This window comes from Psittacula echo (assembly GCF_963264785.1).
Source record: "Psittacula echo genome assembly, chromosome: 4".
In the NCBI taxonomy this organism is placed as follows: domain Eukaryota; kingdom Metazoa; phylum Chordata; class Aves; order Psittaciformes; family Psittacidae; genus Psittacula; species Psittacula echo.
The window spans coordinates 28,333,913-28,361,119 of record NC_137738.1 but is presented as its reverse complement, the minus strand read 5'-3'; the positions used below and the strand labels follow the sequence as shown (position 1 = coordinate 28,361,119).

The following is a 27,207-nucleotide window of genomic DNA, read 5'->3' as shown; positions in this document are numbered from 1 at the left end:
TTTCTAGTATGTGCAAAGGAGACTGTAACTTCCTTAGAGTGTATCAAGTTTTCTAAATTTTTAAGCAACAATAGATGCTAACAGGTGTCTGTGTTTAATGTGGCTACAGGTATGCTAACTGACCTGTAAACCAATCTGTATTCTGGAGCAATGGCTTCATATTTTGTAAGTCAAGGTAACCTTATTGTCAAAGGACATATTTTGTTTTGCTGTTGATTGTAGGAGGCATGCCAAAGTTTTGTAGTTTTGCAGTCTGTGCAGTTCAGTCTGCTACTCAGAGCTAATCTGTGTCCTTTGGTCTTAATTTGCATAAACATCTGTTCCCTGTTGGAACTTTATAGTTAAGATTGCATCAAGGGTCTCTGAATTTATAGAGTAACTGTAATTATCAGGAAGAACAGTGCTTCATAACTTAAGGCTGCAGTAATGTATTTTCCTCTGTTTTCAGTTCTTTATGGTCTCTGTGCCAATGCAGCAGTCACCCTTCACCTCTGGGCATTATGAAATGATGAGACAATACCCTTCTACAGTGTATACTTTGATAAGGCCTTGAGGCTTTAAAGCCTAAGCTTTTGTTAGAAGCTATGAGATTGGAGCCATTTTATCATGTAGCAATGCAAATACATAAAACAAGAGAGTTAAGAATGTTTTCCCTACCTACACTTCCTTCCATAAGGGCTTGATCTTTTGTGCTCACATTAGTGAAACTCAGGAGTAATTCTGATGAGGTCAGTGAAGTTGTATGAACGTGCAGCTGATGTAACTGGAGGCAGAAACAAGCATGATTTGATGATGGTTACAGGGAATTGCAGTTCTCATTGCTGGAACATGACTGAAGGGAGAATAAATCTTCAGCTGAACTGAAGGGCTGGAAGAAGCTTCCATGCTAGGCAGTGTATCAAGCACATCATCGACTTACTGACCACTGTGGCAGGCAGTATCACATTTCCCTGGCTTTTCTTGGAAAATCTCCTGCAGCTTCCCCCAGCCATAAATTCTCATGTGTAGCTGCATTCCAGATCTAATAATAAATAGAAGCCCTCTGGATGGGGTGATGGGAAGCTATTTTGAGGATTTTACTGTATCAAAGGCTTTCTGATGTGGTAATATAAACTGGGTGCTTTTGCATGAAAATTATTGTAAAGGAAGATTTTAAATATGTATTCAGAATAATTAGAAATAAACCCCAAATAAACAAGCTAGCTTCAGCTAGGCACGTGCAGAAAAAGCAATAGCTTGAAAAGGGTAGGTAATAGTCATCTTTGTAACTTTGTAGGTCTTGTTTGTCCCAAAAGCATCACAGAGTGTAAGGAAGATAAATGGAGCTGGTGAAAAATGGAAGACAAAAGCAGTCCTTTCAGTGCTGAGTGACTTGATGAATTGTGATTTTTTTGTTTATTGTTTGAAAACTCAAACTAGAAAGTTGAATTTTAATGACTGCACTCTTGTTGCAATGAAAAATAGGAAGATGTCTCGTAAGTGCTGTGACTGTGATAGTCCCTTGTCACGATGTGATATTTATTAGGCTGGGAAATATGATACTGTGTGCGTATGTTAGCTGTTTATTATTGTGAAAAGATACCTGTGCCAGACAATCTACTGAGAGGGTAGGTGTCATAGATCCACTGTGTGGTAGTTGTGGGTCACACTGTTTAATATATTGGGAGAACTTTGTAATCAGAGCATAGTAATGTGGCCATTAGGGACTTGAATGTAATAAGCAGTAAGGAGAGTTTTGTGTACTAGATATGTCTCATCTTTCACAGCAGGGCTGTAAACAGTAAAAGAGACAACAAAATGAAGGATGTGGAGAAGGAAAAAGGGATCAATAAGGAACATACTTAACATAGATACATTTCTTACTGCAGTATACTGTCTTGCTATCATCTTCAATTGCCAGTTATTCAAACAACTGCCAGGCACTGGAACAGGAGTAGATCTCATATGGTGCAACTATCCATTCCTGATCTGCAGCTGTTGGAACCTCTATTTGCTTGTCAGACAGCCATTTGTTGGGGTTTTTTGAAATGCTGGTATGGACCACAGCTCTTACCCTGAAGGAGAAAGTGTCATTCCTGTCTGGATGCACATTTCAGCCTTTTTCCAGGCTGGCCATTGGAGCCAGTGCTGCTTTCATTTCTCCATTTGCCCCAGTCACTGCCAGTCTATGGGCCTTGTCCATACCTGGTGAATATGTGGTTTGAACTAGAATGAGCTCCCAACTTTTCATGGTAATGCCTGCAAACAGTATGATCCACATTTAGTAGCAAAGAGAAGAATATATATCTGCCAGTTTTGCTGTACCATTATATTCAGTTACATGTTTTTATTTATCCACTTTCAAAATTTTATTTATTTTATATATTTTTTTGTGTAGGAATGAGTCGTGTTCATGTAATGTCCACTGGGAACACTAGGGACAACTGAACATTTTTTAATGTATATATATGTATCTGCATTTCAGTGCCATTTTAAAACATTTTTTTGCTTTTGTGTTTGCTTTTATTGTGCATTGGAAGCTGTTTATGCTGTTACCCATCTTTGGAATGCTTGAGAAAACCCCCTGTTATTAGAAGAAATAATATGTTTGATTTAGATGATAAAGGCATGCAACTGAGTTTTACTGGTGGTAAGCCTGGATCTCCAGATTTGCTGATTTACTAGATGTGCCATGTTTTCAGAGTTAAGATAGTGGCCCTGCTGCCTCGAGGTGATGTAGAGACTGTGCTGCCTTTCATAAGATAATCTTGACAACTGGAAATGTTCCTTATAACAGCTAATAACTCTTACTGACAAAAGTATATGTCAGTGTTTTCTTTGATGCATTTCTTACCCTGTCATTCTGCATACTTTGTGTATGCCGGTGACTTAAGAGAGTTCTCTGCAGAGAAACTACTTGAGAGAGACTTAGAGGCCCAGTGACATCAGAGGCAGCTCCTTGGGCACACTGAGAGAAGGGTGCTATTTCTGCAGAAGGCTAGACAGGCACTTAGTATAGTAGATAGGAAGGCAGCCTGGTCTTGAACATGTGGTGAAGGGGAGTGTGTGGTGCTAAGGATCACGTGATTCTGCCACTGATGCTGATACATCTCTTAAATAAGCCTGGCAGTCAGGGATAAAACAGTTCCTGCTGCAATGCTCTCAAATACAAAACCACTTCAAAATCTTACTGGCTTTACTTGTAGTGGCATCCCTTTAGTTTGCAATGCTGATTCTTAACAGTATGGTGATATACGTGCCTTGTTTTAGTCTGCAGAGGGGGAACAAAAACGTTGTAAGCAATTTATGACTCATTTAATCTTTAAAATGTGCGTTGTCTGACTATGTCATTATAACACATTTAAAGACTTGTGTGTGAACTACAACAAGCAGATCTGAGATGCAAAACATGGTGATCTTTCCTGAGCAGAAGCTGTAGTGGTTATGTAACTGTAAGACTGCACTGAAAACCTTGAATGCTTTCCTTAGCTTTTTTTAGTGAATGTTGTTCAATTCAGAGCTCATTTCTAATTACTTAATTTATAATGTGTTTATAATTAGTTGTAGAGTGTATATCTTTAAAGATCATCAAGATTACAAGTCAATGATTGATAGACTATGCCAGTTAAATTTTCTAAGTGATCTTAATTCAGCTGTGTCACAATGCAGACCTTGGTTGCATAGCCACAAAATACTTCCTTTCCAGAAATCCTTCTGTTTCAGAGTATTGCATAAGCAATAAGCAGTGCTCTGCAGCATTATGATTTCTCTTTTCTACTCAATGAAGGTCTGTTCATAGTTCCATTTCCCCATTCAGTGGGTAGTTTTAGGATAATGAATGCTGGTACTATGAAATCTGCCTTTTCCCTTAATGCCTTTTTACATACTGTCCTCTTGCCCACTTGGTGTTCTGCACCTTCAGGTCCAGCAGAATCCTGTATTTGTCTGGTATTTCCATCATGCATTGTTTCAGACATTCTCTCCTGCAATTGAAAGCACAGTCTGTGACTCTCCTGACTTCCACACTTGTTACCAGTAAAAAATCAGGCCCTGCAAAATAACAGACTGATTGGCCTAGTTTTCCATAGATCATTTGTGTGCCAGGATTACCCATAGAGGAGATGTAATGGGGATTGCTGAGCTGTGCGGAACAACTGAAAAGGTGTCTTCTTGCTCTAGAAGTGCATTTGTAACTGAATAGACTCCCCTAAAGAAGTCCAAGATATATTTGAATCTGCCTGTTTGAACTGCAAAATAAGCTTTCTGCTGAATGCTTTTATCCTGGGAAAAGAGGCCAAGAGAAAATGTGCTCAGACAACTGAAAAATAAATTCCTAAGTTTGTATCAATACATGCCTTCCAGCCTATAAGGGCAGGTTCACCTTTGTCTTAGTTGCTGACTTCACCTCCAGTAGCTATTGTCCATATGAACTAAAAAAATACCTACAGCAGCATCTGGCTTGAGAATAAACCCATACACAACCGAGTCTTGAATTTGACTCAGATACGGAATTCTGGAAAACTACAGGTATTCTGGATTTAATTGTGGGACACAACAGAGATCTAGACTGCGCATTAGCATAACTCCACTATATTTATCCTGTAGACAAACTGGTTTCAAAGTGAAGAAACACACAAATACTCTCCTCTCCTCTTTTGCTTATGCTAAACAGGACTTACACAGAGAGAGGTGAGCCAGTTAAGAAAAAAAGGACTTGTCCACATTCAGAGGGATTGAGATTCTGCAAGAGCCTTCATGAGTAGGTTTTGCTGGTAAATCTCAAGAGCAACTGGTCTCATACTGGAAAGTATGTTGTGCAAAACTGATATCCCTGCTTCTGAGATGAGAATATGGCCAAAGTCAGTGAGAGAGATCATAGTTGGACAGGGAACAATTGTCTTCAGAACAGGAATTGGAAAATTCAAGTAATGTCAGGCATAGCAGGAACGTTGCTTGATTTCTCAGTGCTGATTCTTAATACAGCTGAGTGTCAAAGTAAAGCTGTGTGGGACAGGATGTAAGTGCAACAGTTCTGGAAAAAGAAAACTTGTGCTATACATGTTGCAAAAAGAACATGTTATCCTTGTTTGTCAGTAATTCAGGTTATGCCTAACGCTGCTTTACAGATGGATTGTCCCTTTTACTAATCTTTGTATTGCTGCTGTGAAATGAATAGTAAGTTGTAGCTAGTATTCATTGTGACAGACTGGCAATTTGTTCAACCAGCTTTCCTTCTTGAATGTGTAACCTTAATTTCATTAATGTTAGTGAAATTACATCAGTATATCTGGAAAGAGAAATGAGGGCATTAAGGCTGCAATTTGTCTAAGGTCATTCAGTCAATCCATACAAATGCTGAGTGTAGAGCACAGCAATGTCTGATATCCGGTGCCCATATCCTGTGCCCATAATCTCTACCTCATACCTCAGTGACTTAAAACCTGCCAGGTCTCCTCTGTGCCCCTTAGATCATTATTGTCTGGAAACTCTGACTTAGTTGATGATGTTTGTTTCTAGATAAATAAAGGCATGTTGTCTGTACATTCCTCACACACATCTCTGTTCTCTCTTCTCAGTGTGGCCAAAACTATTGCTGAATAATGTGCTTTTTTAGACAAATAGTCTCAGGTAAATCAGTTACGAGTTGGAGGCTGGCTCACTAAGAGTTTTTTTAACTAGTTCTATTCATGAAGTACAAATTGTATAGTCAGTTGCAGGCTTTCACATTGCTCTGGTCGTACACTTCCTTCCTTGCTTAGTATCTTTGTGGGATAAGGCTAAGCCAACATAAAACAGAAACGCAGCCGGGATTCTGGAAACACATAATGGTGTGAAGGTTTCTTCAGGAGGTTTGTAACAGGCCATGCTATACCCCTAGTCCTGCCCATTGCATTCTGGTCACTGAACCATTTTTAAAATCCTGGATCTGCCTCACCATTTTTTCCAATCTTATGCCAGCACTATTTGTAGTTTCCCCACCTGTTCCTGTGTATATTACTTGTAACTGTGCATACTGCTCTACAACTTCAGAGTGCTAACAGTCTAGCTGCAGCATAGTGAGTGAATTGCCATATACATTTCTCAGTTTTTCCTTTGATGTTACATTTCTAATCTGTGCAAAGCATTTGTTGAAGCTTCTGATATTATTTAGTTTATTTAGTGATCTAATCTGTCTTTGTGAGTTGCATCTACCCAGACGAGAACCATTAAACACAAAAGGCACCCACAAGAGGCTAGCTGAAGGGATAATGGTTTATTCTGAAATATTTAATAGAAATATCTTAGAATGTGAGGTCTGAGGGCTTTTCGCATTCAGGAAAGGTGATCTTGTGCAGCGCTGCCTGGCAGTCGCCATCACTAGGGGGTTTGCCCTCTGCTGTATTGCATCTTTCAGCACTCGAACTGCAGTTTTTGATTGTTACTATGTAGCACACTACTGCCTAGTGATACTGTGGCAGAGACCAGATGTTGAATGTTTCCTACTACTGTCTGCCTTGAAACCTCTGTAAGAAGCGGGACCATCTGCTGTGCAGGCTGCAAGGCAGCAAGTGTGGCCCTACAAATAGTAGGGACATCCCCTCCAGAGTATAAGGGACTGTGAATGCTTGAGCAAGCCTGACATACTAGCATAATGCTAGGCATTTTTTGGTGCGGGCTACACATAGACACAAGAGACAAACAGGGAGATGAAGAGTGTACGACAGGTAAAGCATGCTGTAAACATAATTGTTCTGTAGGCTTCTCAGGGCTTTTAGACAGCAAAAGCCTCTAGTCCTGAGAACTTGTGTTGTAGGTGGACATTAAGGACCGAAGGAAGTATTGCTAACGCTATTTTAGAGATGGGAGAGTGCAGCACAAGAAGCTTGTTTCTGTTTCTGTCAGTGAGAATAGTCTGATAGGCCAACACTTAGCTTTTGGGGAAAATTTTATCTGAATTGACATGCTGAAGGTCACACAGGATATGTCAAACCAGTATGGATCATCCCATGTCTCAGCCCCGTGATTTTCATTTCACACAAAGGGTTGGCAAAAGCCAGTGATCTCAGCGCAGTCAGCATTTTCTCCATACTCCTGAAGCCGAAGATATGCTTTGGTAGTATTTGTCTGTCCTATAAATGCTTCTTGCTACACTTCATCCATGGCTGAATTTCAGGGACAGAGTAAGTTGTCTCTATATATAGCTGATGAAACACTTTGGGATCTTCTGACAATGTCAGTTGCTACTATGAAGCCAGCAATGCAGGTTTTTTCAGATTTCTATGCTTTTATTTCCAAACTGTCACTTGAAACAATATACTTTAAAAAAATATAATGTACACTTGGTTCTGTATAGTTAATATCATCAAGTAGGAATAGAATGGGTATTTTTCAGTCAGAGTTTGTGCCTCTTGCTGCAAGATACGGGAGGGCTAATATGTGCAATGCCCTCAACATTTCTTAGTTCAGACTAAATCAGAAGTTTGGTTCCCAGATAATGTGCTTTTCTTCTTCCTTTCTGCCTCTCTTCTGTATGTGTTTGTTTTGGGAATATGAAGCGAGTGTAACATTTATTCATGTTGTCTTTGCATTGGATTTAATTCCTCATTTTGTAAGTTTTTTCTAAACTTACAAAATAGTACGTTTCCTACACTGAAGAAGATGGGTTGTGGTTATTGTGTTAGAAAAAAAAAAAAAAAAAAAAGAAAGGCTATTTCTCCCAAACTAATAAAAATTAAATACATTTTATAGCACACCCCACCATTCTGTTTAGCTTTGTCTGGGAGATTTAGCATCGTTTTTGATACAACCAACGTTTTGGCCCAATCTAAATTATCAATATCTTTAAACAGATATTTGTTGGCTAAGCTTTAAATGAGTGGATATTTACCACAAGCAAAAGTACATTTTTAGGGACAGTTATGACATGCTTTGAAAATAAGAGGGCTTTTTGACCCCACTGTTATGATTCTTCTAACAGTTTACACAAGAGGACAATCACTTTGAATTTATTTTCTTTTATCTTTCATTGACTCCTTTCTTGAGAAACCATCCTACTGTTCTTTTTCACAAAGAAACAGGCTGTGCCTATGGAAAGAGGATTGCTTAAAGACTCTTTATGTCAGAAGATGTCATAAGATTCTTTATTTTCCTACGGCCTTTCTGAGACAGTTTTGGCAGAGGTGAACTATTGTGTTCATGCACGGAAGTGTAACACGTGAAAACTAATGGTAATTGTTTTCACATCAGTTGCCTGTTTCACATGTGATTATTTAAGTAGAGAAATCTGGCTCATTTCTTATTCTAAATCTCACAAAGTTCAAACAGAAGAATGACCTGGTGAAACATTGTTGCAATGTTCAGCATTTTGGAAGTTTTATTAAAAATCTAAGGTTTTGTGAGAAGGAAGAGCAAGAAGCTTATTAGAGGGATTGAAAGTCTGATGAACATCAAAAATACAGAGGAGTGAGTTCTGGAGTGAATGATGTGATGGCTTTTGGGGAGCAAATGGGTGTTAGATATAAACTGCGTGAAACAATTTCAATTTCATTAAAAAAAATAATTATAAAGGTTGACACAGGAGGTGAAAACTCTGTTTTCCTTTAGTTAGAAAAGCCCTTTGATTCTCAAGGAGCTCAATGCAAAGCATGCCAGGAGGCTTTCACTTAGGTGGTGTTAGATTCAAAGATCCCTCCTAAGTTGGAACAGTGATAAGAAATACTGAGTGTGTTCACTCATAGGGCTGCTGCTGCTGTTAGGAAAATTCTGGCCTTCTCAGTGTTTCTCATGCATGGGCAATGATATCTTGTTGCACAGTGTTCTCCTGGGGTAACAGCATTCTTCTGGGTAGGCCCTTACTACCGTTTATGTTAGCATGAGCTCACACCTTTTCCCAAATAAAAGATAAAAATAGTTGACAATTCAGCTCTTCCATCTTCATTTCTGACTTCCCTGTGCTACCTTATTTCTTCTGATCTTTTTGGCAACCATGATGGTGCTTGGATATCTTGCCATGTCAGCTTAAAATTCTGTATATATGGTTTACTGTGTTTCTTCCTCTTTCTCTGCTTTAAGTTTTTGTCCTTTCTTTCCTGCTCAGCTTTCTTATTTCCGTTTTGATTTGATTTTCTTTCTCCTTAGGCATATATAGTTTGTAGCTGTGAGGCTCTGCCAGCTTCAGCGGGGATAGTCCTAACCTACCTCTGATGTGGGAATAAGCTGATTGAAGCACATTGCCTTATTCATAACTACTTTGCTGGGAGCACCTTTCTTTTCTCTAGGTGAGCTGGAAGAGGCAGATCCCTTTCCACTTCAAGCTTGGCATCAGAGTTCCATTTTGGCTCTCTTTCCACTATGGACCTCCATTCATATGCTTCCCATTTACCATCCACACAGTTCATTTATAAAATTAAATTAAAGTAGTAAACAAAACACCAGATACTCCTCCTAAAGCTCCATCTATAAATATCTCCCCTGCCTACTCGTGCTGTCTGATTAAGGGGAAGTAAGCAGTTATTTAAAGAGCCTAAAATGGATCAGATTCCATCAAGATAGGCAGGTTTTTAAAATGGGGATATTCTCTTTAGCTTGCTGTTTCATCCCAACTGTCTCAAAATGCACATTGAGGAAGCTGAAGCCACTTATGTGGAATTAAAAAAAACCAAATCAGATTTTTCATTCTGAAATATTTTCTTTTTCATCCAAAATGAATTAACATAACCTACACAAAGTGGTTTTTGAAATATTTGTACCTTATAGAAAAATGTGGGTTTATTTCTGTTTGGAAGTAACTTGAAATCTTTTTATTTTTCAGACTAGATGAACAATACTGTGGTTCTACCTATTGGTTCCTTAGGACAGTGGTCACTCCAGCACTAATCCGTAGTGTGACTGGATACTCTTTGTCATCATAGTGCCTCAGGTTTTATTTCATGACGTGAGCACTCTGGCCTGTGTTACAGGATAAGGGTCAGCAAATAAAATGTGGCTTTTAACTAATACCTCCCTGTATGAAGCCACCGGTACCTGTAAAGCTCCCGTGTACTGCACAGTGGGAGTGGTGTGGTACTGTCTGACTTCATCAGCCTTTAAAGGTTGGACCAGATGATCCTTGAGATCTCTTCCAACCTGGCATTCTATGATGGCATTCTACGATTCATCCAAATAGGTCCTCAGAGCAGGCAGTGCTAAGAAAAGGCACAAACTGGTTGCAGTGGCTCACCTCTAGTGCGTGAAAAGTCACAGGCCTTGGCAGTGCAGGAGAACTCTTTGCACGGGAGACAGCTTTGCATGTGTACTTCTGGGACTCCTCTGGCTTCTCCCGCTTTTCCTCTAGAAACTTCTGTGCTGTGTATAGTGAATAAGAAGAAATGGTTTTACTGACTTCAGAGGTTTACATAGCCATTTAGGTGATTGAAATCGGACATGCATCGCAATCTACACGTGTCTGCCCAGCTGTAAAAATAAACCACACAAATTACACCAGGATACACATAATGTGTGCATACATTAAATATTTTGGTTTGTAATTGCTATTTGATATTGTCTGAGAGTATCCTAAGAGAATGCGCATCACAGGTGGAAATGTAGCAACCTTGAGAATATTTGCATTGAGCAGGTGAAAAGCATGTGGTTCTGACTTTGCTGCTTAGATTTGAAATTTGATTTTTAGACTGTTTATCTTGCAGTATATATACGTCAGTCTTTGGAAGTTCAGCTTGCTTTGCATGAAACGTGTTGCAATCCTCTTCTGAATTCCAGTTTGCAACCTTAGTGCTGCATTTATGACATTTTTTGATCTGATGGGTAGGTATTAGTGGTGCATGTATGCATGTTCTTCTAAATTGCATAGACTCGTGGAATAGAAGGTGGCTTGGCAGAAAGCACAGCTTTAGTTAGCAATAGGAAGTGGAGGACACATGATGTTAATTGCACTGGTTATTCGTTCACATTGGCTTAGAGACCTCTGGTTGCCTCTACTGAGCATAGTTCTCCCTTGTATCTGACTGTCTTTTACAGCTTCCAAAAGCTCATCTTTTGTGAGCATTTTCTTTTTTCTAGGTAAGGTTGGAACTGTATCCAGTGTGGACACTGCTGGAGGGAATGACCTTGGCTAATGGTAGGTGCAGGCATTAATGCATGAAGAACCTAGTAAACTTGCCAGTTCCCAGAAGAAACATTGTCGCCAGGGCAACTGAAATGATATGTATGACATGGGAGATAAGGGACATTCTTGCCAGGATGAGTGATCTCAGGGCTGGCTTTTCAGATTTTACCCTGTGGAAAGCACAGCTAAATGCTTCCTGCCACATATTTATAAAGTTACTAATTCCAGAGACCTTTGTATGTGCTTCTCGGGATGTACTGAGCGTATTTCCTCACAAAAATGACATATGTTGCTTTTCTACATTTTGCTCACATACTTTGTGGCTTAACGCCAAACCTGAGCTCCACTGGAAAATTGTTTTATCTTTCGAGTATCCTTGGCTGCACTGGCTCTTGGGAGCCTTCCTCTGGAAAGGAAAACGTAAAGAGGCGCAAGGGTCCACTTGGACTTCAGACTATTGAGAAACAGCGTCCAACTACATTAGCAAATTATAGATGAAGTAGAAATCATGTCAGCAGGGAAAAAAAGGGGATGGAGGCAGGTATTTTGTCAAACTGGAAGGAAAGACAGGCAGAAGAGCTGACTGATTTCTGGCAGAGCGCTTGCAGACGGTGCGTTCCTTACCCCCTCGCAAGGCGGTCCCGCTGTCCGGCACAGAAGCGGCGCCGCCCCGTCCGTGGTGCGGGGAGTGTTGGCCGCGCCACAGGCGGGCTGGATCCCGCCGCCGCCGCGCCATGTGACAGCCCGGCGGGGATAATAAGCGGCAGCGATGAGCCGCGCTGGGCTTCTCCAGAGGGTCAGCCGCAGGGACATACAGCAGCAGTAGCAGAGAGAGAAGGGGCAGGAGAGAGAGGGAAGGAAGGTCACCACAGGTCAGCACCTACCTGAGAGTTTCAGCTTCTCTCAACAACTCATCAGTATTCACTGCCTGTCACCTTGGAAAAAGAAACAAAGAAAGAAAAAGACACTGCTACTTACAACCCATCAGCAAGTAAACTAAACTTAAAACATAGTAGAAGCCACAGCAGCTGAAGCTGATCCCCAGGTAGCATGAATAGCATGAACCAGATAGATACAAACATGCAGTACACCTACAACTATGAAGAAGATGAGTACATGACCCAAGAAGAAGAATGGGACAGGGACCTGCTCCTGGACCCAGCATGGGAGAAACAGCAAAGGAAGGTCTGGAAGTAATGTGTGTTTGTGTGTGTGCCTCTGTGCGGAACGGTGTCCTTTCTTACTGCCATGCTGCATCTGGAATTGCCAGGGCTGTACAGTAAGGGCTTCTAGTTTTGTAAGGAATATGTTTTACATTGTATAAAGTATGTGTATGATGTACATTAGCTATGCCATATTTTGAGGAGAAAGTATTTACTTTTTGAATTCTTAAACAAAACTTATGTAAGGTGAAACTGATTGATGAGAGTCAGGAGTTTCTTTTTATATTACACTGGAAGTATTCTGTCAGTACCTCTATATTTATGTATTGGTATTTCAGTAATTTTTAACTTTAATTCCTGGGTCTTCCTTTCAGAAAGCAAACTCTGATGTCTGTGCCTGGTTGCTTTTCAAAAGCAGTAAATGGCAATTATAAACAGGGACATGCAGGGAATGGTTCACAACTGGTGTGCTAAAATTTTTGCAGTATTCCTAAGAACACACTGAGAAATCACTTTTGAAATTGTAATCTTGCAAGTCAGCTTTATTAGAATTTGCTCTTAATTCTGACTATGGTCTGACAAGAAAAATATTGCCTAGAAATATATCCTGGCTAGAACTGAAAAACTGTATCTCATGATTAGGTTCCCACATGCCAATTCACTGTCTGGGAAGAAACAGGTCTGTAAACTCCTTGCAATATACCATTGCAGAAGAAATGCTTCTTGCCTTTTAAGTGTAAGAAAACTATTGCACAAGCAAGTGCTGCCCATGCTCTTTTTCTGAACACAGACAGAGATTATATCCCATCAGTAGTTTTGTCAGTGGTTTGGTACTTTAGTAATATTTGCAGTATTTAATTTCAGAACACCGAGTTTTAAGCAGCATATAGAAAAAAACAAATGTTGTAAGGGATTTGTTGCTTCCTAATGTAAAAGGTGATGCTGAAGGCACAGCTGACAGATCTGGGATTAAAAGGTTATCTGCTGGTTACAAGAATGAAAAAAATAAAGAGGGGGACTCAGAGAAATGGTGCTCTAGACAAGAAGGTTGAATATACTTTTTGTGAGCAGCTCACTTAGTAGAAGTTGCCAACTTCTACTGATGACAGTCTGGCCCACTGTTACCATCACAGCTTCTATAAAAGCAATACTATAAAAGTATAGCTATAAAAGAGCTGTTAGAATTGTTGGGGCCACTGGGTTTGCTTTCCATTAAGATTGGTAGAGCCAGTATTTTCCTCTCAGTTTTTACTTATAGCCTTCCTTCTTCTTGAGTTTTACGTGGTTTTATTCATTTTCTTGCATTTACACTTGTTAGGATCCTCCTGTACAAGTATAGTGGGAGAAATTCTGGGGGAGGCTGAAGTTCACGTTTGTTGATCTACCACCTGCTGCAGCTCCTAAGCAATTACTAAGCTGTACTCATCAACACATTTGTTTTAATTTAGATGGTGGACTATTATTTTTTCTAGTGAAAATGGGAATTATCTTGGTGCTTCAGTGCTTTAGTGATTTGAAACTGCTCAGCCAAAACAAGTCTTGATTACATCTGATTAGGATTCAATTGTCCAGCATTTCAGATAATTCTGTTTTCAAAATAAAGAAATAATGCACTGGTTACTAGATAGCACTAAGGTGCAGTTTTCCTGCAGTGCAGATAAATAATAAAAAATAAAGCTAATTTGGATTCTCTTTACAGTAAGTATTTTGACTTTTACAGAAGAGCAGGGAGCAGTTTGTATAAGACCCCATAGCAAATGTTTTGTTTCCGTTCCTCCAAACAGACAGTGATTTTTCAGAAAGTCAGGTTTCCACGTTGATAAATTAAACCAAACTTTGCTTTTCTTCCACAGAGTAGGAAGATTGTGGCTTTGCTGCTTTATGTTGGCTTAGTTTTAATATTAAGGTGGTACCACTTCCAAATAAAATTCATGAGAGGGGATCCTCATTCCTTGTCCTGGAAAGAAACCTAAATTTATTATTACATGAAAAATAGGTACTTTTGTGGTAAAGGGCATGCTAAACTTTATAAAATTTCAAGGCTTCTGTATTTTTTTAAAGTGGTGCTAAAAGGGTTGCAGCAAGTGCTTTCTTTATTTCCTTATTTATGAGGAGAAGATTGTAGATACATGGGCACAGATCTTTGCTCTAACTGGTAATACAATATTGAAAAGTGATCTCAGTGGAGCCCTGGCAGTTGGCAGCATATATTTTCTATTAGATAGTCTTGGAACAAACCAAAAATAAACGCCATTGTTTCTATTGTGGGCTGCCCTCTCCAGTCTTGCCATTTCAGTGATATGCCTGGTATGAGATCTGTCAACAGATGCTGGTAACACATGATGACGTCCATAGGATTACAATGGACGTGACACCTAATTATAACCGTGGTTCATAGAGTATTATGGTCTGCTGTAATCCAGGCTCCTTGGTGGTTGCAGATGTCAGATTAAATATGAAGTACACTATAGGAAAGGAGGCTGAGTTGTAGCTTACCTCTGTCTCCCTGCATGTGAACAACAATTTAAATGCTTTAGTTGGAGTTACATTTAGCCTGTGTCAAATCAAGAAATCAAGAAAATACAAGAATTCAACTATTTGCTGCATTAGACAGTATTGGTGAAAACTTAAACAGGTTCATATGGTTGGAAGTTTCAGGCAGCAACTTTAAAGACAGACTGAATGACAAAAAAAAAAGTCATATTTTGGATGGGCATGCTGTCTTCAGTAGGAAATAATTAGAGAACTAATTACAGCCTTGGTGACTTCTAAACATGTAGATGGGAAGCATAAGATCGGAAACTTCTGAAATCTACTTGACACAGCACACTTCCACTGGCCACGTGTGCTTAAACAGCAGTTGAAAGATCTATGGAAGTGGTCCCTTGTTCCTTCAGCACTACATGGAAATACAAAAGTATATAGGAAACCAAAAAGTCTGCCCAGAGGAGGTGGGATTCTCTTGTTCATTCTGCTCTGTAACCTTAGGCAAGGTCAGCTCACCTCAGACCTTGGTTTTTCCACTGTTAAAAAGATGACAGCAGTGATAACTGTAACAACTGATAGAAGTGGTTGGTTCTATGGGATGTCAGACTAGTGATTAGTGGTCTTTCAGTCCCTACCCTGATGGACTGGAGTGGGAGTAAAAATCACGCTAGCTCGTAGTAGAAGACTTAAAACCTCATTTCTCTTCTCTTGATGATAAATTTATTTCTTAAACTTCCAAAAAATTTCAACAGATTCCACAAACCTTTTAATTTTCACTAAGCCTGTGTCTTAATGTAACTAGAAGGAACATAGGAAAATGCAATATCCCTTAGCTTAGGAAACCAAGTACAACAATGCTACTCAAAATGCGAACGTGCTATACTGTTTGCAACATGTTTGAACTGCCAACTCTGCTTAGTGAGCTGTGTGTTAAATGGTGCTCTTTCTTATTTGTAACTTTTGCTATAAATACTTTATTTGAGGAGTGTGGGGGTTTTGAGCTTTGACATGAAATGTGGTTTGTTAGTTTTTCAAGGAAGTGTTCAGCCTTCAGTATAAAGATCTGAAGCTTGTGATTTCTTCTTCAGGACAGTTGTATTGTAAAGCACTCAACTGGTTCCATGTATTTCATGTGGGTCTTCTCTAGTCATTCAGACATGTCTGTGACACTTCTGCATTAACACATGTAAGGAAATAAACAGAAACATACTTCTTGCCTTACTGATACTATTATAGATGAAAGATCTTATTCTAGTTTGCTTTATGGCCCTGATACCACCGCTTTGTTAATGCAGAATGGGTTTTAATGTAGGTCAATGCAATTTCTGACCATTTTGATGGGGTTTCATGCTGCTATAGAACAAACAAGCAGACTCAGAATATTTATTTACCTTCATATTGCACTCTGTGAATGCAAATATTCTTGATGACACTGAATGCTGTGCATGAGTATGGACTTTGGAAAAGATTTTTGGGAAAGAAGCTGTGTCTTTCCAGTCTTCAGCAGTACATAGCAGATTACATTTTCAGTGTGACCTATAAGGATTTATCTGCATTACCTCCTTTGGCTGGTAACACAACTCCTGTTGTCCTTACAAATAAGTAAAAAAAAAAAAAAAAAAAAAAAACAAAAACCTGCATTTGGAAGCTACATGCATGGCAAATTCTTTGGAAGAACCTACCAGGACTATGAATTGTGGATAACATCCTTCTTTTTCTAGTGTTGCTACAACTTCTAAGTTCAGCAGATTTGAGAGGTTCATTGCAGTCTGAAAGAAAAGTTGACCTTGTGTTCAGTCTGACTTCAGTGTCTATAAATAGAGGTACAGTCAGTGTCCTAGATTCACTCTGAAGCTTGTGTGGTCTTCTATGGATGGAATCTAAACTGATTTCTTATCAGGAACCTTTTCCTGGAAGAAGTGTACTGGTGAATGAGAAGACAAATGAAGTAGTGGAAAGCTTTATGCTTCAACCAGGAGGAGAAGGAGAGAAATAACCAAGCCTGAATGAATGAAAAAGAAATGTAAAGCAGAAAAATGTTGGCAGGAGAGGCTGGGTGCTACTAGCAAAATTCAGTACTGTAGAACCACTCCTCATGGATTTAGAGGCACTGAATTGAGATCATTGTCATGGAGAAAGTGCAGGTCTAACAGTAAAATAGAAACAGAGGTAGTAAATGGAGAGTATGAGGTGGTTCCAGCTAAAGACCCCATCTTCCTGTCCCAGTACCCATACAGCATGGAAGCATGGAGGGGTCACAAGAAAGCTCAGGGGTGCAATGAAAGCTGAATAAATTGGAACTTAACATCCCTATTTTCACAATTTATGTGGAAGTCCAGTGTTGTGGAGTATGTGAATGGTGAAAACCCCCCTTGTAAACTTGAGGATTGGACTAAACAATCTTAAAAGTCCCTCCAACCCAAACCATTCTGTGATTCTTTGAGAATACAGCAATATCTACAGTGTGTCCAGGGCATTCCAGCCTAGGTCTTGCCCTTTTACAGAGATTATCTGGAGATAATCAAAGTTGGGAGTTTGGGTGTGGTTTTGAGGGGAGGCAGTGTTTGGGTTAAGCTCCCATAGCGCACAGAGAAAGCATCCATCTCGAGGGCTTTAATGAGGTGAGACTTTTTACCCATGTGGAACATCAATGGGATTGTTGAGGAGGCACAGAGATTCATCTCAGCAGTGAACGTAGGAGGTGTGAGGGGGGCAAAAGGTACACTCCTTTCTAAGGGAATATCAGCCTTCTCATTACTTATTCCCAGTACTGACCTGTTAACAGTTGGATATTTCTTATAAAGGTGGTGGTCCTGGGTTGAGTATATTTAGGACTAATTTCAGGAGGGGATTTAATTTGTTAGAAGGAAAGTCCTCCAGAGTCAAAAGGAGAATGATAGTCAGTGGGAAAATCATGTGCTGTACTGAGACCTACATTGTAGTTCTTTGCCTCCCTTCCCGTTTATGCACAGAATTAGGATGACATAGGTACCTTGGGAATTATATAGCCTGAAATGCAGGATCTGTAGAAGAACAATGTCTTGCCAAATGATACATACCACTATAGATGCTGGTGTGCCTTTTGGTAACATGAAGTTTCAGGAGCCCAAGGCCAAATGCTTGTCCTTCAGGTGCATCAAAAGTTTTCAAACAGTGGATGCCAAAACCTCTAGCATAAAGAACACACATGTGAAACGTTATTTCCATTCGAATCCTGGGTGCTCTTTGAGTGACCTTCTCAGTGGTAGATGGCCCCATATAGGGTCTGACTCAGAACTTGGTAGTCAATGGTCAGACTTCAGGGGTTTTTTTCTGCCACATCATGTCTTGATTTTTCAGCAAATACTACAACTGTCCTAAACATTAGGCACTGATGCAATAGAAGGGCATGAAGTTGCAGTTTCTCTCAACCTAGGAAGAGTTGCCATGAGGGTAGAGGGACTCTGTATAGAAATACGGGATGTGTTTATGGCTTGTTCGGTACAATTGGCCTCTTAGAGATTAGTGCTTTTTAAAATAGTAACATGTTAAATTCCTCTTGCTGATGTTATTTGCATGGAATGGTGCTTGAGAGGAGCTTGCTGAAAAGATAGTGGAACAATCATATTTTGTCAGTGTGCTTCATATTCTGTCTTGGAAGCTGTCAATAAGGTGTGCAGCTAAAGAGGGCCCTAAATACTGTGGTGCTGGTGTATGAAGGAAAATTCAAAGAAAGCTATTATGAAATTCAGTTAACTAGAAATGTTTATGGACGTAGTTTTTCTTTTGAACGGGAAGGTTTTCTTTATACTAAGTGTGAGAAATCAATATGTTACTGAATATTATATTTTTTGCTTAAACTCAGATGGCCCTCTGAACCCATTCCAGGCTCTGTGTGCTTTTGTTAGTGTCATCAAATGGGTAATTCCTACAGTCCTAATTCAGCTGCTAATTGCTAATCACCCCCAAATATCTGCCAGCAACAGAACTGGATGGTTATGAAAAGAAAAAAGAACCATTTTATAATGGGAAGCAAAGACTACCTTCTGCCTGCACTCACAGTACACACCGTAGCTTCCCTTGAAGTTCGTATAGAAAAATGTCTGCAGATACACTGATCCAATTAGTAAGATAATAAGGTCTGGAAGAAAGTATGGGTCTAAGTGGGTTTCCATAAGCTGCAACCAAGGTGCTTAAGAGCTAGAGAAAAGCTGTGTGTTAAGCAGTGGACTTTGCTATAATCTGTTTGGGGTAGGAAGCCTGCATCTTGCTGTGGATCTGTGTTTGGGTCACTGGGGAGCTGTAGAGGCATGGGAGGTGTTTGCTTGGAGGAGCACTGAGAGTCTTCAGCTCTGAGACTGCAGTAAACAGGGAATCTGTGCTCATACAGTTTATAGCCCTGTGCAAGCAAAGCAGAGCTGTGGTATATTTTGTAAACTAATGAATCGTAGTAAGAAAATACTATGATTACATCATCAATTTCCAAATTAAACTTAGACAGCTCTGCAAGCTGAATTTTGCTCTTTAACACTGGGGTAACACAGTTCAAAATCTTCAACCAAACCCCTTCCATCCTCTTACAAGCAAGACAGAAGCGGTTTCATCATTATAATGGAAAAATTGTATACCAAATGCCTAATATAAATTTAATAGCTGTTGTAAATTCTGATCTCATTTAATGACGTTTAGTTTGGATAGTAATTTCTGTATAGCACTGTACAGTTCTACTGAATTAATTTCAGTGTGACTGAGCATTTGGATTTTCTTCAGTTGTGAATGGTGGAGGGTGAAGCTAGATGATCTTCAAGTCCCTTCTAACCCAAACTATTCTATGATTCTATGATAATGGTAGTATTTTAGAAGTTGTACTGCAGAGCCTGCTTACAGAAGAATGCACTGGATTTGTATCTGGACTGCAGAGGGACATGATGCAGGAAGGAACGTGTTGGTGAAGTAGAATTAGGTGGAAATTTGTGTTGCTTAGGTTTGTCCCAAGTCAAAAGACATCCCTCCCACGTTATTTTATATCTTTGCAAGCAAACAAATATAAAAGTGCTTACACAGTTGGCAAAGTTGAGTTGTTTTGGATAGCTTTACTGCCAAGCATATTTTCTTCTGAGCTCTAGTTGTCAGGATAAACAATGTGTAAATGTGATTGTATTCCTTTACTGTGAGCAGTGAAAAGTTGCTGACACTGAATGTGTCTTTTATGGCTATGCATCTTTTACCTCAGCTGATACCAGAAGGAGAATGCATTCACATCAAGCACTTCATTTCCTCCTAAATTAAATTTCATTCCTAGTAGTTTAGGGTGATTTTAAGTTCTTCAGTGTCTGAAGAACATTGTTTCGTGAAATGCTGTGAAGAGAGTGCGTGACTTTTGTTCTTATAATTTCACCAGTTTTGTTGGTTTTAAATATGTGTCATGTTGAGAGACTTGATGTATGAAGCTGATCATAACTATAAAGGTGCTATACAGTGCTCCTTTTCTACCTGATAAAATCGGGCAGGTATTTAAAGATAGAAGTTACCTCTTTCCACATCATTTAACTAGCAAATACAGTGTTGTGATCACCCTCTGTGACTGTTTCTGTACGTATTCTGTAGTTGTTCTTTCTGCTGGCAGTACACGTAACTCTTCAATACAGATCAAGATGGCATGGTCCTAGTAATCCTCAAACTACTGGTATGAAATGATTACAGGCCAGGTGTTACTGCTCTGCAGAACAGAGCATCTGCAGATATGCGCAGAAGACTTTGAAATGCAATGTTCATCTTTTAGGAGGTGTTCCACTTGAAACGGTAGCTGTGGAAATACACTTGATTCTTTAGAAAGCCTGTCCAGAGGGAAGCAGAAGCTGACAGTTGTCTGGCTAATGTTTAGTTAGTTTGTATACTTGTACCTCAACTTTATATGTGTGCTAACAGGTGAGAATTTATGAATTTATGTCCTATGTGCAAGAATGGGCACTGCTGCTCCTGTGCCTGGTCCTGGACTTCCCTTTTTGAGTTGTAAGGAAATACCCCTTTATGTCTTCATCTCAAAAATAATGGTTGTAATACAGAAGTACTGGCTTTACAGATGAAAGTGCTAAGTGTTTACTGTACTTGGTATGGGTAAGATTTTCCCTTTACTTCAAATGCTTCCTCTCAACTGTTCTTAACTGTCACAATCCTTCAACTTGAAGTCTGATGCTTGTTCTTATTTCTCTTCAAAACCAGTGAGAAAATCAGTCCAGCCATCCATTATTTTGATAAATGGCAGAATCTAATTTAGAGCAGATGGTTTCTGCTCTGAAGATCCCCCTAGAAAAGCTTTGTTCACCCCCACTACCATAGCAGGAATCTGTGGACAGTGACTACCCTAGTCTAAAATTAGTATCTGTGATTATTCCTTAAGTGTCTAAGGAAACGCTCGTATTTTTTATAGGTGTTGAACACCCAGGCATTTCCACTGACGTCAGGAGGAACTTCTGTCTATTTTGCACCTCTGAGAATCAGCCTGCTATTTTGGCAGTCAGAGAAAGGCCTCACATCTAGCATTAAGCGGTAGTTTTATGTAACTTCGTTTTATGTTCAGTCCTGGCACCAGCGTAGCTTTTCACTGCTGCACGACTTAAGACATTGCAGTCTTTAATATGAAGAAAATTGGTACCCAGCTGCACTAAATACAAATAAAGAAAGATACCTAAATGATTGTGTAGCTCTGATGTGTTATTTCACCTAGAGGAGTTTCTTCAGGCTATGGAAAACCTCTATAGCCCAAGTTTATCTCCAGCTGTACTCTGGAGTGTTAGTTCCACCATGAGTTTTCTTTGGCAGAGCAACTGACCACCTTTGACTCTACTCCTGTCCATAGACTTCTTGTCCCCTTCATTCACTTCAGTACAATGATCTATATACACTATGATCTATATGTACTAATGATCTATATACACTAATGATGTATATGTACTATATACAAGATCATTGAAGAAATTTGAAGCAACCCTCACTGTTCTTACCAGTTTGTAATGCAGTTTACATTGCAGCCCCACAAGCTGTGCATGTATATATTATGTATAATGAACTTACCATCCATCTGACTTTGATACCAAAAGACAAACAAAACACCATACATGAGGCTGAAGTTGCTTTCCTTCTTTCCTTTTGTCTATAGCCTTTATTTCCATGACCAGGCACAGTCCCAGCATGGCTCCTGTTAAGAATAGATATGCTATGAACAAAGAACTGGGTGTTTAATTGACAGAGCAGTTTGCTTATCACTCTGTGCTGTCTAAAACACAGGTGTTTATGCTTTCAGCAGTTACAGCCATTCTTGTTTGTTTACCCATCTATTCTTAGCTAAGTACTTGAGAACAGGTTACTTAGTTAAATTTCATATTCCTATATAATCAAGCCATCCAAAGATCTGGAGTAATTATTTGCTTTTTGTTTGGTTTCTGGTTAATTTTGTTTCCTTTTTTTTTTTTTTTTTTTTTAGATAAGCTCAGTAATTTAGGAACCTGAAGCTCACTAAAAATTATTTAGGAACTCCAGATTTATTCTGAAAGTCTGCTGGTTTACAGGAGATTTAAAACATCTTAGGAAATGTTACTGTGTGGCTAATGTCTCATTAAAAAAAAAAAATCAGAGTTAAAAAAATAATCAACCCAGTATGTTTTAGTAGTATCTTGAACAGCAGAAGCTACCACGTTCTTATAAAAACAGGTTTTTAAAACAAACATGAAACAAAAATTGATTTTTTATCATTAGTTACAATAATAAAGAAATTAACACAGATTATATGCTTTGCGTACTGAGAAATATTGCATTGGGTAACCTGGCATATGTATCACAGAGGAATTTTCTGTTGCATAATTGGAAATTAACACAGGAGGTTTTCCTTTCCCCATAAGACTCTCAGCTGAAACTTTAGATTACATGTAAAACTAGATTGGGTGATCTTCAAATGTACTAAATAGAAGAGAGCAAAGATGACAATTTCTGTGCAAATATTGTGGGTTCTGACTGTTGACATTCCTTTCCCATCATCTATTAATGTCTGGGACTTAAAGATGTGAGTTGGTTTGTGTGGAATTGAAAAAACTTTCTGTTTTAGGTTTTTCAGTTAGAAGACATGCTTTTCTGATTATGGAAGTGTTTTAAAGAATGTTGATTGATACGACCATACTTTAATCTCACTCTGACTTTATTGACCCATTTACAATGGATTTACTTACTCACCTGGCAATGTAGTATATAATTACTGGGTAAAGATAGCATGGTGAAGAAAATCAACAGAGAAAGCAAGGGAAAGACATTTGGAAATCCAGTCAACTAAATCCTGGATTAGCCTACTTTAATAAATCCTTCTATTTCCAGAGAGCATACCTTTAGTTCCTTCCATACTATAGTGTGTGAATATTTCTTTCATCTCATCCTAAATAGTACTTAGTTGTTTAAATATGTATCTGCTGAAACAAAAATGTTAGCCAGCATTGTCTGGATATAGGAGCACTGTAGAGCATAGCTGGTGGAAGAAGGACCTGAGACTGGAAAGGAGAATAGAAGATATGATCTCTTTATAAGAAAGCTCATTTGACACTGATAGGGTGGTAATGCATCTTCTTTGTTTAACATACTTGAGAGAAAGCCCCAGACAGTATAAAGGGCATAGACTCCACCTTTAAAGCACACATGCAGATTTGTCCCTTTCAGATCCAACACAGTATGGGACATTTTGGCTTACCTATAGTTCGTTTTGAACTCTCCATGGGAAGAGGCAAATATAACAGAGATTGGATTTGTTCCATAATAGCAAAGATGTGGCCAATTGGAAAAGAATATAGATGAGAGATAAAAACCCAGAAAAATAACTGGTCTCAAATCTTTTATCATTGTTGAAACAGTTTCCTCCAAACCTGTTGGCATTTTCACTGTGAATCCTTTTCAGAAGATGCCTTCTAGTTTGTTGGTGCTCTTTTGAAGTAGAAATGCTGATCATGGAAGGTAGTGCTCCAGAATTAGCTCTTTTTGAGCCATGTAGCAATGAATGGATTTCTTTTGACCTTGTAATGGTTTGACTTTTTGTATATATTTTGATTCCATGACATACTAAGTACCTTTTTCTACCCTGTGTTTCTTAGTTTTTCAGTAGTTAGATCCAAAAAAAGTGCCTTAAATGTGGTTCTTTGTCTAACTAGTGCTTACAGTGAAACCTCCCAAATATCACTTTGCTCAGAAGCGAGCTGGAAAGCACCAGAATGCAAATAGCTCCCTGTTCCATTGTTTGAGTATGCCTTCAGAAGTATCAGGAGTTGTTTTGATTTTGTTCACAAACTTGTAGGGAGCATGAGAGAGAGTTTACATGAAAGATGTGTATGCAACCATGCATCAGTACATTGGAGTTTCTAGCAGAACCTACACTTGCTCTGCAAGCTCACTGCTTAGGTCCCTAGTTTCCTACCTGATTGGCTGGGGAGAGGTAACTTTTGGGCAGCACTTTGAGATATGAATATTTCTGTATAAATGCAAAGATGCAGTCTTTGTTGCATGGGTGATAGAGTCCATTAAGGGTTTTACAAAAATGTGTGCAATGTTTCTTTGCTGCACTCAACTTTGTGCACTGGCAAATCCATATGACTGGGTATGAACTGGTTTGTCTGTAGATATGCACTGTAAAGTTTTGTGGTGTAAAGTCATTAGGAATGGTATGTAAGGTGTTAGTTACTGTAGCCATACTACTTCACGTTGCAGTGTTAGAATTATTTGGTTTTCTAGTGTAAATTCAAGGTCTGCAAAGTGCAGTGTATTGGAACAGAGACTATGTGTGTATGTTAGTATGCTCTAAAGTTAGGTTACCCCATTAGAGGAAAATACTGTTGTGCCATGCAAATAGTTGGCAGTCCTCAGAGGTTCTGGGTGCTGTACACTCCCAGCCATGCTGTGCGGGAGTACTGGTGGTACAGTCTTTGTGGGCAATGCTGCTCTATTTCTGCAGATTTCAGTAGGAGACAGTTTGAAGGGCAAAATTTGGCAGTTGCATGTAAAAAAAAACCCCAAATCTACCATGATCTTTTAATTGTTAAATTATTAAATGCTAGAAACAATATGGCCTATTGAAAGAGGTCAGAATGTTCATAAACTTTTCCTTCAAGGGAAATACAAAATAAACATCTGAAAACAAAAGAAAACAAAATCCTTGACCAAAAATAGATTATTCAAAACTTTACACTTGAATTGTTCTGTTAGTCCCTTTTTTGTCTGGTTTTGGTTTTAAAGCTTTAATCCCATTTAAGAACTGTATTCTGAATATGCTTGATTCACAGATACTTTTTTCAACAATATTTGTTTTTTGAGGCTTGTGAAATAAGTTTTTTCACTTGCTAAAGCATTTTAAAGTTGTGAAATGTGCATCAGGCTGTAAAATATTGCACAACCAAATTGAGAGATGAACAGTGTCCTCCTAATTCTGCTTTTAGACCTCTTAGTCCATGGGGCATATTTACATTTCAGCTCTACTGTGAGGTGAAGTTTTTGGACAGATGTGTGAAGAGGTTTTACTACTTGAAAGATGTGCAAAAAAGCAAGAACTCAAGTGCTGAGTCTTTACTTGTTGTCTTTTTTACTCTCATTAGAGAAAGCAATCTAACTTGAGGGCTATTATAACTCAGAAATTTGTTTGTGGTTTGAGAGCTTTATGTTTCCTTCATAGATTATGCCACTTATTTACCGTTTGGTAGTGCTAATCTTGTACGTTGAGAGTTTTAATGCATTGAATAATGGTATGTAATTTGACAGAGGTATTAGTTCTAGCATGACAATATATTAACATACCTGGTTTTTTACATAAAGGCAAAGAAAGTAAAGTCATCAGAAAGGTGGTGTTGATATGCGGAGAGACTCCACAAGTCGTTAAAGTTGTAAAGTAGGTATGCTTTCATTCAGCGCTGAGGTGCATCGGGATCGCTCCTCCAAAGTATGCACCCCTCAGTGTCGTTTCCTGCTACATTTATCCTCTAAAGTTACACGCCTATACATATGCATGATCTATCCCCGCTTCGTATTATAATGAGCTAAAAGGTCCTTTGCACATGCGCAGTGCCTCCCCGTGGTCATGGGCGAGGGTCTCAGGATGAAGTAAATGAGTCTTCCTCTTGTGAGTAGGGGTCTTCAAGATGAAGTAAATGAGTCTTCCTCGTCTTAAACTTTTCACCTTTGGCACAGTTGGACGCCCCAGTAGTCACACAATTAGCTGAAACCAACCATATCTGTAAATCTTCTGTTAACTAGCAAAGATTTAGAACAGGATGACCTTCCTGCAAAATTTATTGCAGGATGGGCAGGCAAGGAGTATCTCAAGCTAGCAGGCTCTGTCTTTGAACTAACTGATAAGTAGAAGGATGGTGTGAAATGTTATACTTTAGAAGGCTAGTGTGAAACAATTAACTCATGTTTAGTGGGGCCCCTAAATTCCACAGACTTATACCATAGTTTTCTTTCTACAACTTAAGTTAAGCAGAAAGTACTTTATATTTTCCAGGCACTGGCATTTCTTATATCAAGCCCCCTGTATCAGTGTATAACTGTAAATGATGTCATGCATATTGTTACTGAAAATGAAGAGGTAAGATCATTGCAAGCAGCACTGGATTAGTCCCTGTTACTCCAGGGCTGCTGTAATACAGCCAGACATTCTCATTTGAACAAAGTGTTCACAAAGAGTATTACCTGTAAGCTGTTTGCGACCATATTTCCTCAAGGATTCAAGCATATATTGTGAATGGACAAACACTACGGCAAAAATAGTCATTCACATCCAAGAAAGAGCTGACTTGTAAACCCCTGACTTTTGTCACTGCTTTGCAAGGTGGTGACAATATTAATTAAAAGTATCAGTATTGCAAAGCCTTTCGAGTGGAATATTCTAATAACTCCTATCCCCCAACTCATGATGAAAGATAACCTTGTACTGAAGGTGGACTTTTAATTTACTGGTTGGGAATGCATGGCTGGGGGAACCTTTCACTTTTAGGTCAGTGTTTTGAACTCAGGCCAGGTGAATAAGTGACAAGGTTGCTAACACATGCAGACTGTTTGGTAATGTCTATGAGGTGAGTTGTACTCTCAGATTAGCTCTCCGGGGGACAGGTGTCCCCATCATTTAAACCACCAGAAATGGCAGCTTCACTGGAGGTGCCCAAAACTGACCTTATTAGTGAGAGGTAGCAACAGTGACTTTTCAGCCTAGAGGTGAAAGCTAAAACAATTTCTGTATGTGAAATGCTTTCTCAGATTGCATCTCTGGGGTTATTCACAGACATTGCTCTTCTATAACAGTTCACTGAGCGATTTCTTTCTCCATACTTAAGTGGCTGGCATATTTCATAATTCACTAAGAGTTTAAGGAGGAAAAGATAAGTAGCAGGAACTAGATTTACAGTAGTAAGTAACTGGTTCATGCTAAACACCTAGCTTTGATTTTTAAATGTAGAATTAACTTTGGATGACTGAGAACAAATGTTGAAGATGTTG

The 27,207-nt window shown here is 39.1% G+C and overlaps 1 protein-coding gene across 3 annotated transcripts in view; it reads left to right on the top strand.

The window, feature by feature from the left end:
- Window positions 1-12,112: 12,112 nt before the first annotated feature.
- The window catches only part of ACTN2 (actinin alpha 2), a gene marked incomplete at both ends in the record, with an annotated part of 68,923 nt that continues 53,828 nt past the window's right edge, over window positions 12,113-27,207 (top strand). For 2 of the 3 annotated variants that reach the window (XM_080616647.1, XM_080616646.1), the window contains one exon: window positions 12,113-12,247. In XM_080616647.1, coding sequence (XP_080472773.1) covers window positions 12,113-12,247 — 135 coding nt within the window. The remainder of the gene's footprint in view (window positions 12,248-27,207) is intronic. The other variant, XM_080616648.1, reaches the window with a different exon arrangement.